Here is an 18,889-nt window from a genome sequence, read left to right on the forward strand (position 1 = left end):
AAAAAAAAGAATATATAAGGCTTTTAAAGCTTTTGGAGACTCGCATTTTTCATCTCATCCACGGTATAATGAATTAAAGGGACCAACTTTGCAATTTTGTTTTTTATTTATTTATTTACTTTATTCTCTTTGAATATTTTGATTTTCTTTCCTTTTGGGTAATGCATTTGTTCTTTCTTGACTCTTGAAGTCTTCTTATTCTTGACTTTTTAGGGTGACTTGTGAGTTCTTGTTCTTAAATTTTCTATTTTTGATTACTTTAGTTGTGGTAGTTGATTATTTCGGTTTCGTGAGTGTTAAATTCTGCACACTAATTTTTTGAGTCTTCATTTTTTTGGACTACAGTTTGAATTCTTGTAAGGGTTTTGCTTTTTACTGTTTAATTCCATGCTATATGTTTTACTATTGAAAATCAAGTTTCGGAAATTCTGTTCTCTTATGCTATTTGATGTGGTTGCAGATAAATTGGATCACATGTCGATGTCGAGTGATAGCACTGAGGTGTTGTCATCTGAGCACTCCTCGGCATCAGATGCTCCATTGCAGAATGATTCAGATTCTATCAGAAAGAGGCCTGATCAGCAGGAGACAATATTGTGCCTATCCCCATTTTCGCAGAATGATGGGCTCGGTGGAGTTTCCTCCACAGCAGATAATGGATTGTCCGAGGAGCAAAAGGAGCTGATCAGGTTTCTGAAGGTTGGCAGAAAAAAGGACTTTGTTCATATTGATAGGATTGATGGCAAAGCAATAAATGTGCTTCGAGGTCTTGAGCTGCACACCAAGGTTTTTAATACCGAAGAGCAGAAGGAAATTGTTGAATCTGTCTACAAGCTGCAACGAATGGGCCAAAAGGGGCAGCTTAGAGGTGTGTCGAAAAGCTTGCCTGTATCTTTTCTATTGTTATGAGTTTTTCAGGGGATTTTGCAAGTATGAGCTAGTTGTTAGTGTTGATGTTAAGGTTTCTTTGTTATTTGAACTTCTGGCATGAATGTTAGTGGAAATTAATGTGTAATAATATGCTGAAAATCGGACTTGTCGTGCTTATCTTATTCTAATTTTTCATTTCAATTCATTACAGAACAGACGTATTCAGAACCTAGAAAATGGATGCGTGGTAAAGGACGCGTCACGATGCAATTTGGCTGCTGCTACAACTATGCTGTGGTAAGCTTCTAATTCTCTTATCTATTTCCTTTCAAGTTCGTTATGTTATATGAAGATTGTTCACTTTACATCTCATAATGCATCAGGACAAAGATGGAAAACCTCCTGGCATTATTAGAGATGAAGAAGTTGATCCTCTGCCCCCGATGTTCAAGCAAATGATCAAGAGAATGGTCAGGTGGCACATTTTGCCTCCAACATGCATCCCCAACAGCTGTATTGTGAATATATATGATGAAGGAGATTGCATTCCTCCTCACATCGACCATCGTGATTTTCTTCGGCCATTTTGCACTGTCTCGTTTTTGACAGAGTGCAATATACTTTTTGGTTCAAGTTTGAAGATTGTGGGTCCAGGAGAGTTCTCGGGGCCTATCTCCATCCCTTTGCCAGTTGGGTATGCTTTCTAAATTCTCTCTTCTGTTATTGATTATCAGTCACTTCTCTTCCCAAATGAAGTGGTTGCTTGTGGTGTTGGTTTTACATCTAATTTGAGTGGAATCTCTTTGCTCTTTGGTGCTAGTGAAGCATTTCCTCATGAACTAGTCAGCAAGCAATCTATGCTTATTGTGTTTTCTTAAGTAACACCTTTTAATTGTAGCTGTTACTCTTAGACATGTATTCTAGTGGTTTTGTTGAGTTCATTACTAGCAATCTATGTTCATTGTGGTTTTGTCTCTAGCTTGAGTCTGGAGGAGTTGGGTGGTTGTGTCAACAGTGAGATGTAAATGTTATAATAGCAAATTAATCAATGAATATTGTTAATTGTGGAAGTTAAGCTAAGCTTTATTCATAGCTTGTACATAGCTTTATCATGTTAAAGGTTGCCCTCTCCATTGTGAGTCATTTTAGGTGATTTTGAGTGTCTAATGTTAGACTGAGAAATTGAGAAAGATTCATGTCCTGTGATGTGCAAATAAGAGTATGACATGTCAGTTTCAAGTCATTTTTTCGATTGTCATGTTAAATTATGCTTCTAAGATGTTGCTGTCTGCATACTGCAGATCTGTGCTCATTCTAAATGGTAATGGAGCTGATGTCGCTAAGCACTGTGTTCCAGCAGTCCCAACAAAAAGGTACTTAATCTATCCTGCCCACACAGAAAGCAAAAATCTTTGCACTTTTTCTATTTCCATAATCAGTCTTTTTAATTTCCTTGTATATTGCAGGATTTCCATTACTTTCCGGAAAATGGACGACAGCAAATTACCGTACAAGTTTTCACCTGACCCTGAGCTAATGGAAATCAAGCCAATGGTTAATTCTCCCTCAAACAAGTCACCAATTGAACAAAACAATCGTCAAAAGCCTCTTGCTTCTTATTCTCCTACCACTAAATCAGCATTCCAGCAGAAGAACCAGAACCGAAATAATAAAGTTCCTTCTGGTAATACCGGAACTCCAAGTCGATTGAAGAACAATTCCTTCATCATTGAGAATGATGATTTTCCTCCACTGGGTAGCTCAAATTCTGGGAACCGAGCCAGGTTCACTAGAGCAGGATCGAGGCAGCTGTGAGGTTACGACCATATCTTCAAGTAACTCTGTGTGATTCATGTAATGCAATTCATCTGTTTTCATATTCAGTAGGATTATCCCAGTTTGAGGTACTCTATAGAATAATTCAACAAATGTCTCATCAATTCTTTTATTTTTTTTGGTAGTCAGTAGTTGAATGACACAAGGGTGCTCATAATTTTTGTACAATTAATAACAAATATCAGTCTTGTGATGGTTCCAAATTCATGTATGTATCAAAAAGATAATCAGGTAAACAGATACATATATCTCTTCATAATGGCCAAATTAATGATGCTATCCTTTGATTTATTATTTTTTTCAAAGCAACCCCTCAATTTTTAATTATTGTACTTAAAGCTCAAAGCTAATCCATTATAACAGCCGAGCCCGGCTCAGCTGCCAACGTGCATCCAGGTACGTATCACTCATTTTGTCTTTTAAATATTTTATAATTGGTGAAAATTCTTATTTTAATTTAAAGTCAGATTGGTGTGATAAGATACGATTAGTTGATTAAAAATGTAAAAATAAAAATGAGTTAGGCAGGTTCCACTATATTTTTAATTCATCTAATGATTAAAAAAAATAATTATTACCACAGACTAATTGAATGAATAATACGACTGATAAGATACTGCCACGATTCTACTAAAAAAAAAGATAATGATAGAATTAACTTTTAAATCCTTGGAATTTTACCACCAAAATTCGGGTTCAATCACCAATGTCCTCTTCTCTGGCTACAAATGTCCAACTGCAAATGTATACATTTCTGAGATTTTATCCAAATCAGATTGGTGCAAGAGTCCAGATGAACTTATGAGCTCCGTGGCTTTAAAGATGGAAGCTAAGTTTGAAAATATTAGGCCAATGCAGTTTGGCTTTGGCAATGGCCGCCATCGAAGATCCCCGATTCAAGATGAAGTTGGTGGAGTATCACTATTCTCAGATTTAGTAGTGTTTACTTTTTCTTTTTTTTATTGAATTGGAAATCATGCGGAGCGAGAATTTTGACATTAGAGAGTGAGAGTGAAAGTAAGTTATTAACTTATTTATTGGAGCGTGGAATAAAAATTGAATTACATTTATGTGTTTACTTTTTCTTAAATTGGGAGTAAATTATTTAAAATTATAGTTTCACTCTTATTTAAAGAAATGTATTTTTTAATCACAAAGCCAATAAAAAATATATTTATAAAATAAATTATTTATTTTATAATTAATTTTGATCATATAAGTTAATAATTATCATTATTATTCTTAATTATATAAATATCAAAATTTTATTATTTTAATTTTACTTTTAATTTTGAAAATTAAAAATTATTGATAAGAGAAATATAAATGAAACGTTGTTATTAATAACATAGTACAATTAATATTTTCTTAGAATAAATTATTTATTATTTATTTATTATTATTAAATAAATATAATGCTATTAAAATTAAATAAATATAAAAATATTATTTTTTAAATAAATATATTATGTAATATTATTATTAATATTCTATGAATATAATAATAATATTTTTAAATAAATGTAACATTATTTTATTTTAAAAAATATAATTACATTATATTTAATATTTTATTTTAATAAAATACAATTATGTTATATTTAAAGAGAAAAGTAAAAAGCCAATGGGCTACTCAACTCCCCTTTGATAGAGATTTATTTGGCTCCCCACTTTGGAGATAGAATAGATTTCTCTCTCATATTAAAATGAGGGTTGTTGTTCGGGCTATGCTATCTTAGAATTATAAAAGAGAGTCTCGATTGATGTCTAATTGTAAAAATATCAGTAGAGTTCTAATTGTAATATATCAAAAAATAAAAAATAAAAAAAGGCAGAGGTGAGATGGGTGCGAATCCCACTCTCTCACTCTCACCCTTAAATAAATATGTAAACGCTAGAGTGTAAAAGCTCCCTATACTTCCCATTTTCACTCCAATAAATAAACACACCTTTATAGTAGTAATACATATCTGGAACGGAGTCAGGGAAGTTTCTGATGGTATTAAGGAACTTTTCAATGCATATGCTATCTACTCAGCCATGGTGGATCAAGGTTCTCCTTTTGCCAAGTAGCTTAACAAGCTCTGGCTATAATGATAGTACCGATAAATTAAAGGGCTTCGGCAAATTCCTAAACGAGAAAATACAGCATCACTCTTGGACAAGTGTTTAGAGAAGCTAGTGTTTCCTACTCGTAATTAGCATTTTCTTTGAATTTCCTTTACTTGGATACGCTCTATTCTATAATAGTTCATACTATGTTACAGATTATGTTAGTAACATAGCGAATGGGAGGGTCACACGCATCCTGAAGGAGAGAGAAAAAGTTAAAGCAAATATGTTGCTTACAGAAATTGTAACTTAATTAGCCGAGTCCTTCCATAATATATCATTAAATATTTCTTATCATAATTGTTTTATCAGAGATAATTACATTATTCGTAAACTTGTATAAGCTTTCTTGTATCAAACACATATATCCTTAATTACATTATTCATCCACAATGTTACTTTGCTTGTAGAAAGGCTCCATTTTCCAATAATTTTAATTCTTCCATAATTATAAATTGATACTTATGACCAATTTTTTGTTCCATTGCTTTCTAGATTGCTATGATCTTACACAAATCTGTTCTTAACCTTCATATAGTTTCATCTGACCTCAATCTTGATACCCACAACCGATCAATACATTGTTGCCTCCTACGCACACAAGAGTTGTTACGAGTAAATTTGCCTTTTATTAGCCACCTTGACTAGGCTTGGTAAAATTTGGGTCTGGTTCAGGTTTTGGTATTGTCTGGGATCGGACCGGATGAGAGAAATACAAGACCGGACCCGGGTTAAAACTCGGTTTTTTTGGGTGCGGTCCGGGCTTGAGCCCGGCACCTTCCGGGTCCGGGTTTTCTAAACCCGCATGTGATAACTTTAATTTTTTTTTCTTCAATTTTTTCTTTCATTTCTCTAACAATGCAAATTTAAAAAAAGAAAATAATCAAATAAACTCATTCAATCTCAAACTTTTTAAAAAAAATAGTCAAATACAAATATATAACACACTAACAATGTAAGTTTTGCACAAATGATAAATTAAAATTATTTCAATCTACTTTCTAATACCTAAATTCATCCAATTTCTAATTTAAACTCATTCAATCTATATATAAAATAAATAAATTAAATTCAACAACACAATAATCACACAATAAATTTAAATAATATTCAACATATTATAAATTTATATATAATATATTTATATATTCTTTTTTTTAATTTATTAAAAAACCGGGTCCGGTCCGGGTTTCGGGTTTTGGTGTTGAACCCGGACCGGGCCCGAAAATATCTGGATTTGAGAATTTTAAATCCAGATTCGATTTTTATATGCATGCAGTCCGAATTTTGCCTGGACCGAATTGATCGGGTCTGGTCCGGGCGGGCTTTTTTAACACCCCTAAACTTGACTGCTTACATGCCTCAAGAGAAACGTGGCCGGCCGCTGGGCTTTGTGTCACTTTTACTTTTAAAACCAATGGTTATGTTTTAAGATAAAAAACAAAAAGTGTGATACCTTACCACGGTCGTAAGTCGTCGTAACATAGACGTGGCCCCAAAATTGACTTAAAAAAATAATGCACGGGGATAAAAATGATGGTGACCTTTTCACAAGTTGACAAAATAAAATAAAATTTAATAAAAAGACATAAACTGCTCCAATTCGTCCACGTGGACCCCCGACCAAAGAGACAGAAAAGTTAACAAAAACATGAATCCACGTCATGTGAGCGGAGGTTGCTATGGTACAGCATCCGTAACATACACACCCAAAGCAAATAGCACACGTGTCCTGACTTACAGAGAAACAGGCAATGCAAATGCAGGAAGCTTGGGGGGTTGGCTGAAGCAGCATCTGTAAGTAACTGTAACTGTAGAAAATCACTGCTCCCCCAACTCATTAAATAAAAAAAAAAAAGAAAAATTCGCCCGAGATTTCTGTGTCTTTTGTGGGACCCACTTTTGTTTGAGTGGCCTTTATTCGACGTTAACATCAGGTACACGCCTTTCTCTCCTATGCCATCCAATCGCCGCCGCCCAAATCTCATCCGGGTCCCACGTTAAATATATGTATCTTGAGCACCCGTTTTCCCCTAATCTGAGTTCCAATGAGGTTTTGCCGTGTTAAAAATGTTGATTTCTTTCTAAAAATATTTTAAATGCCAACTTTATAGGATTGATCCTTTTTTTAAAAAAAATAAATAAAATTGAAAGGAACCAACTTTCATAAGTTTGAAACTTTTATTTTATATTTGTGAAGGGCATCTCTACACCTCACTTAAAAACAGAAAAGAAAGTTATTATGCTTGATTAAGAAATGCGACCAAGATGCTCATATTCGATAAGTTTGGCATATATTCTATAGCCTGTTATTATTAGATAATAAAATTTTATTAATTTTTGTCGACTTTCTTATCATCTAACGGTATCAAATGCCTGAGTAAGATGGGTTTTGACATATTCTAATTAATTGTATTCATTTTAAAAAAGTAATTTATAAATCTTACATTTTTTTAATTTTTTTTCTAAATTAAAAGGTAAAGATATGGACAAAGCCGAAATTCATATTCAATCTCTGTTACTTCTTCACAAGATTTGATGTAAATCTTATATTTTTTTTACTTTTTTTAATTTAAAAACTAAAGGATAAGTGTAAAGTTCAATTTCATTTTTTATCCGTTACTTCTCCTAAAATTTAAATTTGAGCGGCTAATTAAATAAAGGCGCGTGAAAAAAACTCAGCCATCTGCTGGGGCTTTTATAAATTTTATATGTTAAGTTACAATTTCTATAATTCAAATTAGAAAAAAATCTTATAATCTTAGTAATATCTTATGGCTTATTTAGATTTCAAGTTTTCTCCAAATTTTATATTGAATTCTTAATTGGAAAATAATTAAAGTATTTTCTTTAAAAAAAATTTAAACAAAAAATATGGCTATATTAATACTTGCATTTTAAAATATCTTCAAAATTCAAGAAAATTTGAAATGAACAACCCAAAAGCTCCATGTGTTGGACGCTTGGACATAAGACTTACTAATAGTTGTGTTGCAAAACTAACTAAAAAAATAAGAAAGTAATTTTCAAGACACCCACGATTTATAATGTATATTCTTAAGCTAAATAAAAAAATTATATAAAAGGTAAATTAATATAATAAAATATTTTTTTCTATTTATAAAATTTAAATTTTCAAAATATAAAATTCCATTTTTGAAAATAGTAGCAATTAGCAAAGGATACTATGGCTTGACTAAGATGTTTGCAAAATCCAAATAGGTCCCGCGTTTCGACACGTGGCAGGATGAACAGAAAACAGAGGTTATGATCTTCTTCTAAGAGTGCTTCTTCTTGCTGCATGTGAAAGTAAAACTAAAACTAAAAACTAAACAAAAATAACAGCTGAAAAGCAAAAGCCAAAAGCATTTATTCTGTAACAGAGAAACTTTTTGAACAAAGATTTGAAGTGTCAACTTCAAGCTGCAGAGCGATCTGTTTAGTTCATGGTCGGCTCTAAATCTTGAGAAGAATAAACAAATAAATAAATAGAAGGCATAATTTTTATCATATTTTATTATAACTTCTTTTTTTTTTAATATGTGGGTTTTTGTTTTAGTGGGTTGCGTGAATCTAGGTTCATTGGAGATATATTCTTTGAGCTGTAGCCTGAAGGAAAGATTGAATTTTGAGAATGACCCAGGTTAGTTTTGTTTCTTCTCTTCTATAATCAGTATATTTGTTCATTTTCATTATTTGTTTTAGTGGTTGTTTTGAACAAAAATGAAATGAAATAGTCAATTTAGAGCAGTTCTATTTTAGATTCTAGTATATCAGCTCTGCAAGTATAGGTTCTGGATTCATTTTCGATCGAATTTGTTAGTTATGGTTCTTGTATATTTTATTATTAGAGCTGTAACTTATAATACTGATTAATTAGAAGATTCATTGCTTCCTATTAGAGCTTAAATACTATTGCTGAGCCTGTACCCAATGACAAGATTCAGCGATTCAGCCATGCAAAATGGTTAAAATTAGGCTGAAAATTGTATTACAATTTACAATCATTGTAGTTTTTTCAATATTTTTTCTTTCTGGCCTTTTAGATGTGTTATAATTGTGGCATTGGTGACCTGAAATGGGATAATTGCCCAAGTGAGAAAAGCTTGTGTGGTGCAAGGCTGCAAGCTGAGATAATTGTGAATGGGGATAGATAGATGTACTTAGGTTTTAGCGTCTTGCATTCAAGATTTTTGAAGAATTTTTTGAAAGAATTAAAAGGGTTGTAGACTGCGAGCTGAATTGTTAGAAGTCAGTTTTATTACCAATATTTTTAAGCTTTTGGGAGAGGCGGTTACTTCATATGATATCAAAGCCAAGTTTCGCCTCATGGCCTCATGTTGGGAAATATACATAATACAAGTGTTAAGAATATATTTGACCTGACTATTGGATTGATGAAAAATCAGTGCTATGAAAAACGAAGAGTAAAAAAGTTCTACACTATAAGAACTGATTTATTATGATAGCTAACTGATGTTTTACATTGACAAGCTGAATTGTTCTTTTTATTTTATGATCCCTATAACAACCAAATTAAGGAAAGAAGAGAAAGAAAAATAAAGATTACAAAGATGAACCAATGAAAGAGTTGTAAAGTAGTGATGTAACTGATGACCAGTAGTCTTCTTTGGCGTTGTGAACACTGAAGTATATATTATGTTATTAAGAAGTTGCTGTTATTATGTGCTTCTTGACTCCATGGTCGTTATCCTTAATGTTCAGAAACCAGCTAGTGGTCTTATCAAACTTTTTGACTGGCTTGCTTTGTTATTTAGGGCATCTGAGATGGGACTTGTTAAAGCTGTTGAAAGCAGCTAGACTATGTCTAATTTACTAATCATGGAGGACACTGGAAGGTAGTGTACTTTCCTACTCTTTTCACATCCTCTGCCTGTCTCAGAAGGAAAACCAATCTGTATATACACCAACTTATTCTTTATTTTTTTAAATTTAAGTGAATTTCATGCTTTTCCAGGCTTAAAAAGTCCTTCACAAATGGAGACATCTATGTTGGTAATTTTGAGGGAGAACTGCCTCATGGAAAGGGAAAATATATATGGCTAGATGGAACAGTCTATGAAGGTGATTGGGAAGAAGGGAAAATGACAGGAAAAGGATATATAGTCTGGCCTTCAGGAGCAAAATCCGAGGGTGATTTCTCTGGAGGTTATCTTCATGGTTTTGGCACCTTCACTGGACATGATGGATCTGTTTACAGAGGGAACTGGAGGATGAATATCCGGCATGGACTTGGAAGAAAGGAGTATCCTAATTCAGACATTTATGATGGCTCATGGAAGGAAGGAGTCCATGAGGGTAGTGGTCGGTATTCTTGGAATAGTGGAAATATATATATTGGGAGCTGGAAAGATGGGAAAATGAGTGGTAGAGGGGTTATGAAATGGATGAATGGTGATATATATGATGGCTCTTGGCTAAATGGTTACAGACATGGGTCTGGAGTTTATATGTTTGCTGATGGGGGACATTATTCTGGAACATGGAGTAAGGGCCTGAAGGATGGAAAAGGAAAATTTTATCCTGCAGGAAGTAAACATCCATCTCTGAGGAGAATTTGTAGCAATCTAGGATATGATGACAATACAAAAGGATTGCCATCTCAAGGTTCTTCGATAAATTCAGAGGGAAGTGAGACCTCAAAGCCAAGAGTTAAACGTAGTCTGTCTGAGAGGATTTCAGTGGGGGGACTCTTAAGAAGTTCTGGTCGAATATCACACAGAACATCATCATTGGATGGAAATTGGAGCCAACGCCATCCTTCTGTAGAGTCCATAAGTAATGACTTCTCATCCAAGTTGTTGCACGATTCAGATGAAAGTCAAAGTGACATGCCGGATGGCAGCCCTGTAGTTTATGAGAGAGAATACATGCAGGGAGTGCTGATGAAAGAGACAGTTAGGAATTATACAGAGCAAACACGGAAAGGAAAACCACGAAATAAGCATTCAGTGAAAGAAGTGAAAAAGAAGTCATGTGTGGACATCTTTGAAGGCCATCGAAGCTATTATCTTATGCTTAACTTGCAGCTTGGTATCAGGTAAAAGTATTGACATCGGAAGCCTTTTCTCAAGCAGTATACTTTTTCCTTTCCCTTTCCACAAGGTTAAATACTTTTATGTTTGTTATCTACATAGTCTGTTCTATGATTGTTGATGTTGTTGTGTCATTATTTGGTTCTTCCGTGTTTTTATTATTCTTCCCTTTCCAACCTGGACTTGGAAAGACTATGCTTACTTCTGGTCTAGAATTGACTCGGAGTCATGAACACAGTGTCGAAAGTCTATGTGCTGGCACATCAATTGTAATGCCTTTTCTGTAATTTCATTCTGTCCTTTCTGTCCTAAGTATTGGATTAATGCTGAGAGTAAAATGGTCTTAATTGCTTGCTAAATTTGGATTAATATAAGCTTTGTGTAAATGCAATGAATAATAAAATAAAAGCAATCTTGTTGAGATCTTTACCATATATCATTTGCTCTTTAGTGAAATGCTATTCAAGCTGACCATTGCAAAATTTTCTGTATCCCATTGTCTTTCCAAGTCTATTAGCTGATAATCCTTCCCTCTTCAAAAAGAGTGCTTGTTTGGTTTTCTCTGATCACTCTGAAGCCAGATAAACTAAAACTTAGATAGCTGTGCCCAAATTAATCAAGGGTGCAAAATTACCCGCTTGGCTCTTCTTCTTTTAAATAGTTATGAGAACATGTGATTTCCATTTTCGTTTTACCACTTTTCTGATCTGCTAGATCCTAGCAAAGTCTGAGTTAACAATAGTTGATACTTTAGAGTTAGGTATTATTCCAAAGAGAGAAATTTCTTTGATAGACAATAGTTTCTGTGCCCAACTGAGCTGATTATCTTTGTTTGAAGGGCTTGTTAAACTGTTTTTCTCAGTTTGGAACTTGACAGTCCTTAATTTCTGTGAAATAATTAACTTTATGGTTTTGGTTATTAAAATTTATTGTTGGCCTTTGTTATAAATACCTGATTTAAAGTTCACAGGTACACTGTTGGCAAAATCACGCCAGTGCCTATGCGAGAAGTTCGATCCTCAGATTTTGGAGATCGAGCTAGAATAAGGATGTATTTTCCTAGAAAGGGTTCTCAGTTCACGCCTCCTCACAATTCCATTGATTTCAGTTGGAAAGATTATTGTCCGATGGTCTTCAGGTATCTACCTTGGTATTCAGTAATATATGCGAGGGAGACTGTCTATGTCTCAGCTTTGTTTTCCACATTCCATCTTGGTCTTCTTGATAGTGTACAAAATCACACTCATATGTTAGCTTCTGATAAAATTTTCTTATTGGAACTTAGCCCTTTCAAGCTAAGTGTTGTTTATTTCTGTTGCCATATGAGGGGTAGTCGACCAAACTATATGTATGATTGTTACCTTGCATTCCATGGCTTAGATTTCTGACTTTGTTCATGTGTATGATAATTTATTCTCAGGAATTTGAGGGAGATGTTTAAACTAGATGCAGCGGAGTATATGATGTCCATTTGTGGTGCTGATGGTCTAAGGGAGCGTTCTTCCCCTGGGAAAAGTGGCAGCATCTTCTATCTTTCTCATGATGATAGATTTTTCATTAAGACATTAAAAAAAACTGAATTGAAGGTTTGAAGTTGCAGAACCAGTTTTAACGTTTTATTTGAATATATTTCGTACTTCTATTCTTGCAAGCATGTTTATTTACTTTATCTATTACGAATTTATTGTTCAGCTGATTTATGTAGAAAATTTTTGTTTTTATGATGTAGCCTTCGAAATTTTTTGTGTATTTTCTTTGTCTTGACAGGAATCAGTTTGAGCTTGCAAAGGATTTTTAGTCTGTCTTTTCCATGATTTATCTACATTCCATTTTTCCTTTTTCCTGATATAAACCTTTCTAAAAATTTTTTATGAACTAAAAACATGTGGATTGGTTCCTTGATGTCAGATTTGTATATTTTGATTGACAGATCTGGAGTCCGGAGAGACTACAGATATAAAAGGACAATCAAATGATGCAGATAGAGCTTTAGATAGGGTTTGATCATGAAACATTATATAAGAGTCTGCTTTAGTTCTTTGATGATGTTTTCAGATTTCTTGTTACGCGGGTAAGTTAGTAATTGTAACCCTATTGTTTATAGTTCTCTAACAATTGACAGTCATTTCATTATGATGGCAATTACGGGTCAGTTGATGCAGAAAAGGGACTTTATTCATTTTCTATCTTCAGGTCTTGGGTTAGTCCATTGGTTGTTTGTAAACAAATTTCACCATAAGCAAGGTGTAGCAAAATCAGTTGGATATGATGATATAATCCCGTTTGCATATCTTTCAAAAGATTATTTTGCATCACATTTTCTAGAGAGGACAGTGCCTGAGCAGATGAGGTACAATTAACAAGATTCTCATTGAGTAAAGTTAATTGGTTGAGTCGGAAGAGTTTCTATGAAGCAAAACATAGGAGTATACGGTTGCAGATTTGAGTTTTTCAGAATTCTCCAGCAAGGAGGCAATCCATTTCTGATATGCTGACTCCAATGAGTAGGAATAGTTCAAGGAAGAAAGGTCAGTGGTCTTGCTCGTTGATAAAAATGACTGAAGGAAAGGCCTGCCCGCCAGGGTTATTGATCATAGATGAGAGCTGTTTTCCTAATTAGAATCATCTGAATAATCATTCGTCCATTATGGATTATAATAGTGCAATGCCTCTACCTTAATAGTATCTCTATCTCTGCTGTTCTTGAACTTAGAATCAAATTGCTTTGTATGCTTTAGATCCATTATTTGGTAACTTACATCAGCCGCCAGAGGAATGGCTATCGAAGATGAGTTTCACTTGTGTCTCACTAACTGGAATCTTTAACTTCCTAGATTAGATGTGGGGTTCTGTTGGTTGGTCTCTGTTGCTTCCCGTTTCTTTCCTTTCGCCTTTGCACTGTCTATTATCAATTGGTGAATCCTTTCTCTTATCAAAACTTAGAGGAAGAAATTGAAATGGATAGTTAAAGACGAAAAGGGAAATACTTAAAATAAATGAGTTTAGTTAGAATGAAATAGGAAGTTAATTTGGATGTTTTAATTGTGATAACACAATAGTCGTACCACTCCATTGGTTTTGGGGGGTTAGAAGGACAGTGAGAGGGAAAAGATTTGTCTTCAGGTGGTAAACACTAGGAGTGCTGAGGCCAAATATGATTACATTCAGTTAATCTCAAATTTCTTAAGGTTGGAAAGTCAAGTCAATTATGTTGGAGATTTTACATTAATTTCAATTGGAAAATTTTGTCAAGTTGTTTCTTACTTTACAATATTTTCACTTCTCCTAAATATATGTAATTTTCTATGTTTAGTTTATTTGTACCTTTTGAACTTGCTCTCCAATCCAAAACTGAACACTCAACTGAATTCAAAAGAGTAAAAAAATGAGCTAGTTAAACTTTCTATGACTGAAAGAGAGTTGGACATGAGCATTTATATTTTGTTTCCCTTCTGTGCAGGTCTTACTCAGAATGCTGCATGAGTATTACATTCATGTGAAGAAACATGAAAATACACTCATAACCAAATTTTTTGGACTCCACCGGATAACATTACGGGGAGGAAGAAAGGTATGTGCTAGCCCTTTCTAGAGCTCTGGTTTACCTTCTGTTATGTATTCTTTTACTTATGATCATTAAGTGCTTCTGTTATTGTTTTTGGTTTTCAGGTGCGGTTTGTGGTCATGGGGAATATGTTTTGTACAGAATTACGAATTCACCGCTCGTATGATCTAAAGGGATCAACAGTAGGAAGATGTACAGACAAAGATAAAATCAAGGAAAATACCACATTGAAGGATCTTGATCTATCCTTTGAGTTTCAAATGGACAAGTTGTTACGGGAGTACCTTTTTAAGTAAGTGTTGGAAAATGATGCTTGCATAATTCATTTATGATAATGTTTGGACCAACTTTTGGTATTCAAATAAATGTGACTTGTTTTGGACACATGTTTATGTTTTTTATGTTGGACCATAGGATTCTTGAAATATTAATCATATATCATTATTTATAAAATTGCAATCTTTTCTTTTTAATTAATTCTAAAACTTTTCAAGAGTTTTGCTGGTAAAACTTCATACTTCAAAGACTGTTATTCTGATCCTTGGTCGGTTGGTTTCTTCCACAGAGGGACATTTTTTATACCTCATTCCACTTTTTAGCTAATCCAAAATATAAGCACATCAGTAGCAACCACACTAAATTCTTCAAACTTGGAGTCTTCAGTTATAAGGTCGTATGCAATTTTCAATCTGATTGCATACCTTTCAGCTTCTTGCTCACCATTGATATCTCTTTTGCAAGATCCACCAACGGAATATTGTGAATGATTTTGAGAAGTAAGATTTTAGATGGGTAAAAACATTGGAAGTGTTTCTACTTTTCCTTTTGTGCACTTTTTCCATTTCCACCAATATTTAGTGCTTCTTTTTGAATGGCCTTTTACATTATTCATCCTGCTAGTAGTCATCAAACTGCTGTGTTGACTGCAGATATGTTGATTTGTTGTTAGTGCGATTACATATACATGAATAGAGAAATGAAGGATTGCATTGTGCATTTCATTGATAATATTATTATTTTATACATTTCTAATTATCATTGGAATTTTTCTTCTTTCTTGTAACATGCAGACAAATTTCAATAGACTGCGAGTTCTTGGAATCTCAACAAATTATTGATTATAGCCTGCTGTTGGGATTACATTTTAGAGCCCCTGAGCATCTGAAGGCCTTACTAGAACTTCCAACTACAGCAACCAACTCTGACAGTTTACCTCGTACTGATGGTATATATATTGTTTTTTGTCATAAATATGCTTATATTTCAACTTGTATTCTCTTGCTTGCATTTACGTAAGTTATGCTTTAGGGTGGTTTTTTTAAGCCTGAGAATTTTTCATTTGAAAATATTGCTCAACTTTAAGCATGTAGGAAAGGTATTTGTAAGGTTATTCTGCAGTTAGAACATGTTCATAAGTTGACTTTTCTTTGGTCAAATTACTGCATTTTCATTGGGGTATAAGACTTAATTGCCTAATTGATTGGGGTTCACTTTATAAAGGTGTTGAACATGCCTGTTTATATTTTTCAGAGGTGTTAAAGTCCAATATCTTTAAGATTTGTCCTAATTATGGGGGCACTCCATGATAAAACATATTGAGCAATTAATCTGAATGAATGCTGTAGAACATGCTTGAGCATAGTAAAGGGCAGTGCTGGTGATCCATGAACCTGTAATTTTATTCAAGTTTCCAGTGCATCTGAAATATCTGTTCTAAACCATATACATCTGATGTACAAAATATTAGAACTTTATATTGGCCTTATCAATCTAGCATTAATTATAGAAGAAGAAAGAAATTAAAAACAGAGAGAGAATAGGCATGTTGAAGTTACTTGAGTCTTGATTCATTCCCCAGAACCATATTCTTTTTTTAATGTTGGGTATTTCTTTTTCATTGTAATGGACAAACTGCTCTTCCGTGTGCATCATTGGTCATCAGTGTGGACTAGCATTAAAATGGGAGTTAGGCATTATAGCTGCAGGAAAATCAATGTTGCATACAGGTTTTGTACAAATTTTTGTATCTCCTATTGCACAGCTAGTGACAACTTAAGGATTTAGACATCTGTGTTACATGCTATTTGGGAACTGCTTGGTGAATCTTTGAGAGTGATCCAAGAAAATAGAAGATGTTATTTCAGTGAGAAAATAGAAGATGTTATTTAAGGGAGAAAAAGAGAGCGTCACTGTAAGGATTTATTCTTCTCTTTGAATAATTAGTTAATCTCAAGTCACTGTGATCTGTTTCTCATTCTTTTTGTGTCTGTATGCTTGTGTGTAAAATTTAAGTACTTGAGAGTGGATTTAGTCTGCCTTGGCTTCTATTATATAAATTAGTTGCTCATTTTCTGCTTTCACTAGGTATAATTGGCTCACAAGGGGAGATCATTATTCCTCCAAAAGGTCTGCTCCTTGTAACTCATGAACCTAGCTTCGTCAGCACTGCACCGGGGCCTCACATCAGAGGAAGTACATTGAGAGCGTTCTCTGTCGGTGACAAGGAAGTTGATCTCTTGATCCCAGGCACCGGAAGGTAACCTCTCTGGTTCTAATGTGTTAGACCAAAATTTGGCATCATGCTTAATAAACCTTAAATCTCTGTATGTTTGTGTAAAGTTGACCCCGGTGACCTTATGATACACTCAAATCTTTTATTAACAGCTATCAAACTCTGTTAATCATTCGGTAATTGGTATCATCTCTGCTAAAACATGTCGATAATATAACTAATAATGCTGTAATACCAGTAACTTGGAAACTAATTTGAAGCTTGCAAACTCAGTCCTGAGGCTCATGCATTTCTGGATACTGTGACGTTTTGCAGTATGAATACTCGTCAAGGAGCATATATTTAAACTAGGTGCTTGCTTATGTTTCAGGTTTAAGGTGCAGCTAGGAGTAAACATGCCAGCACAGGCTAACCACAAACTTCTCGATAACGAGTGTGACTCGAACGAAGTTGAGCTTTTCGAGGTCTATGATGTAGTTCTCTACATGGGCATAATTGATATACTGCAGGAATACAATGTGAAAAAGAAAATAGAGCATGCATTCAAATCGTTGCAATTTGATCCTCAGTTAATATCTGCTGTTGAACCGAAATTCTATGCCTCACGTTTCATCAACTTCTTGAAGAAAAAATTCCCAGAGCAACCATAATTTACAAACCTGGTAGTTTCATATTTACTGGTTACTGCCATTGTTGTATAGGTAAAGAAAATTTTCCAACACGAATTGCTTCTGCATTCATTCATTGTAAAGTGATATCATAACCTAATAAATGAAATCCATGTTTAATGTTTTTGATGAAATATTGTTGTTTCTTTAAATTTTCTTTTAGGAATAAATGTGGGGCTTGTCTCTCGCTCCTTCCCAAAGAACTCAAATTAATTTATGTTAAATCAATCTCGGTCCTTCAAGTTACTTAATTAATGTCAAATTTCTGTAATTATTTTCTTAAAGCTGGATGAGTTCACAAAATTTGAGGGAGTCCTCCCTTTGGTCTAAATATACATTAGTCAATTGCTTTTTGCCTTTTCCCTGGAAAAGGTATAATGTATATGGGTGGTGTTGTTGACATCATAAGAGATTAATGACAATTTTTGAAAACTAATTAAATGGGGGGTGTGGGTGAAATTTTACTCCACTTTCAAGTAGGGTTTCGGAAATCTTATCTATCGATGATAAAACACATACAGGACAGTTTTTTTTTTTTTAATACTGTTATATAGGATTGTTAACAAATTCTACAATCGGAACCTTCGTCGTGGCATGTACTCCTCTGAAGCGCTACCCAAATTCTTTAAACCCTATCAAATATTCGAGGGTTGTCCACTCCACTCACATTTCGTGAAGGATAGACTGGCTCCACTCAATTATTTGATAATTGGGGGAGGATTGTAAATAACCCCCATAAATGCTTTTATGGAGGCTCGAATCCTTACACTCAACATTGTAAGTGCAAGGGCTCTCCCACTGGACCAAAGGCCCATTGGTCATACATGACAGTTTTTAAGGATTAATTTCTCAACTAAAATAGATGAAATCTTGTGAATTAATCATCTTTTCCCACCTTTATTATTACCACCACCACCACCACCACCACAACTCTACTACTACTATTATTCACTTTGAACCATAGGTTAATTTTTATCTAATTCAATTCCCATACCTCGATATGAAAGAGAGGCACACACTTCACATCCAATGGTGCTTGATTAATCTTGCGATTAATTGCTCTAGGAGGGCTATGTAAAAATAAAATTTATCATATTAAAAAAAATAAAGAATTAGCTTTAGCATGGCTCAGTATGCAAGACAAGATGGAACTCGAAACCGATGAGATTTATAATTTCCTCATCTCTTACTTGCAAAAGCCTATTTCTCAATTTTAATCTTACATGAAAAACCGAAATTCTACCACCACAATTGTAGTTAGAAAGTTATT

At 34.0% G+C, this 18,889-nt stretch overlaps 2 protein-coding genes across 3 annotated transcripts; both read left to right on the forward strand.

Moving 5' to 3' along the window:
• Nucleotides 1–29: 29 nt before the first annotated feature.
• Nucleotides 30–2,964, forward strand: LOC18042988 (RNA demethylase ALKBH5). Its single transcript, XM_024182948.1, has 6 exons — nt 30–63; nt 461–868; nt 1,082–1,167; nt 1,254–1,564; nt 2,172–2,243; nt 2,337–2,964. The coding sequence occupies exons 2-6, from the start codon at nt 475–477 to the stop codon at nt 2,683–2,685; spliced, it is 1,212 nt and encodes a 403-aa protein (XP_024038716.1). The 5' UTR covers nt 30–63; nt 461–474; the 3' UTR covers nt 2,686–2,964.
• Nucleotides 2,965–8,145: 5,181 nt separating this feature from the next.
• LOC18042642 (phosphatidylinositol 4-phosphate 5-kinase 8) lies at nt 8,146–17,741 on the forward strand. 2 transcript variants are annotated; one of them, XM_024184152.1, is made up of 11 exons: nt 8,146–8,267; nt 8,378–8,461; nt 9,597–9,677; nt 9,797–10,879; nt 11,845–12,012; nt 12,295–12,460; nt 14,335–14,445; nt 14,544–14,731; nt 15,510–15,664; nt 16,804–16,975; nt 17,322–17,741. In XM_024184152.1, the coding sequence occupies exons 3-11, from the start codon at nt 9,643–9,645 to the stop codon at nt 17,599–17,601; spliced, it is 2,358 nt and encodes a 785-aa protein (XP_024039920.1). In that variant the 5' UTR covers nt 8,146–8,267; nt 8,378–8,461; nt 9,597–9,642; the 3' UTR covers nt 17,602–17,741. The 2 variants fall into 2 exon arrangements, with proteins under 2 accessions (XP_024039920.1, XP_006431885.1); XM_006431822.2 differs by having other exon boundaries at nt 8,146–8,461.
• Nucleotides 17,742–18,889: the final 1,148 nt, after the last annotated feature.

This window comes from Citrus clementina, unplaced genomic scaffold (assembly GCF_000493195.1).
Source record: "Citrus clementina cultivar Clemenules unplaced genomic scaffold, Citrus_clementina_v1.0 scaffold_5, whole genome shotgun sequence".
Classification (NCBI taxonomy): Eukaryota; Viridiplantae; Streptophyta; class Magnoliopsida; order Sapindales; family Rutaceae; genus Citrus; species Citrus x clementina.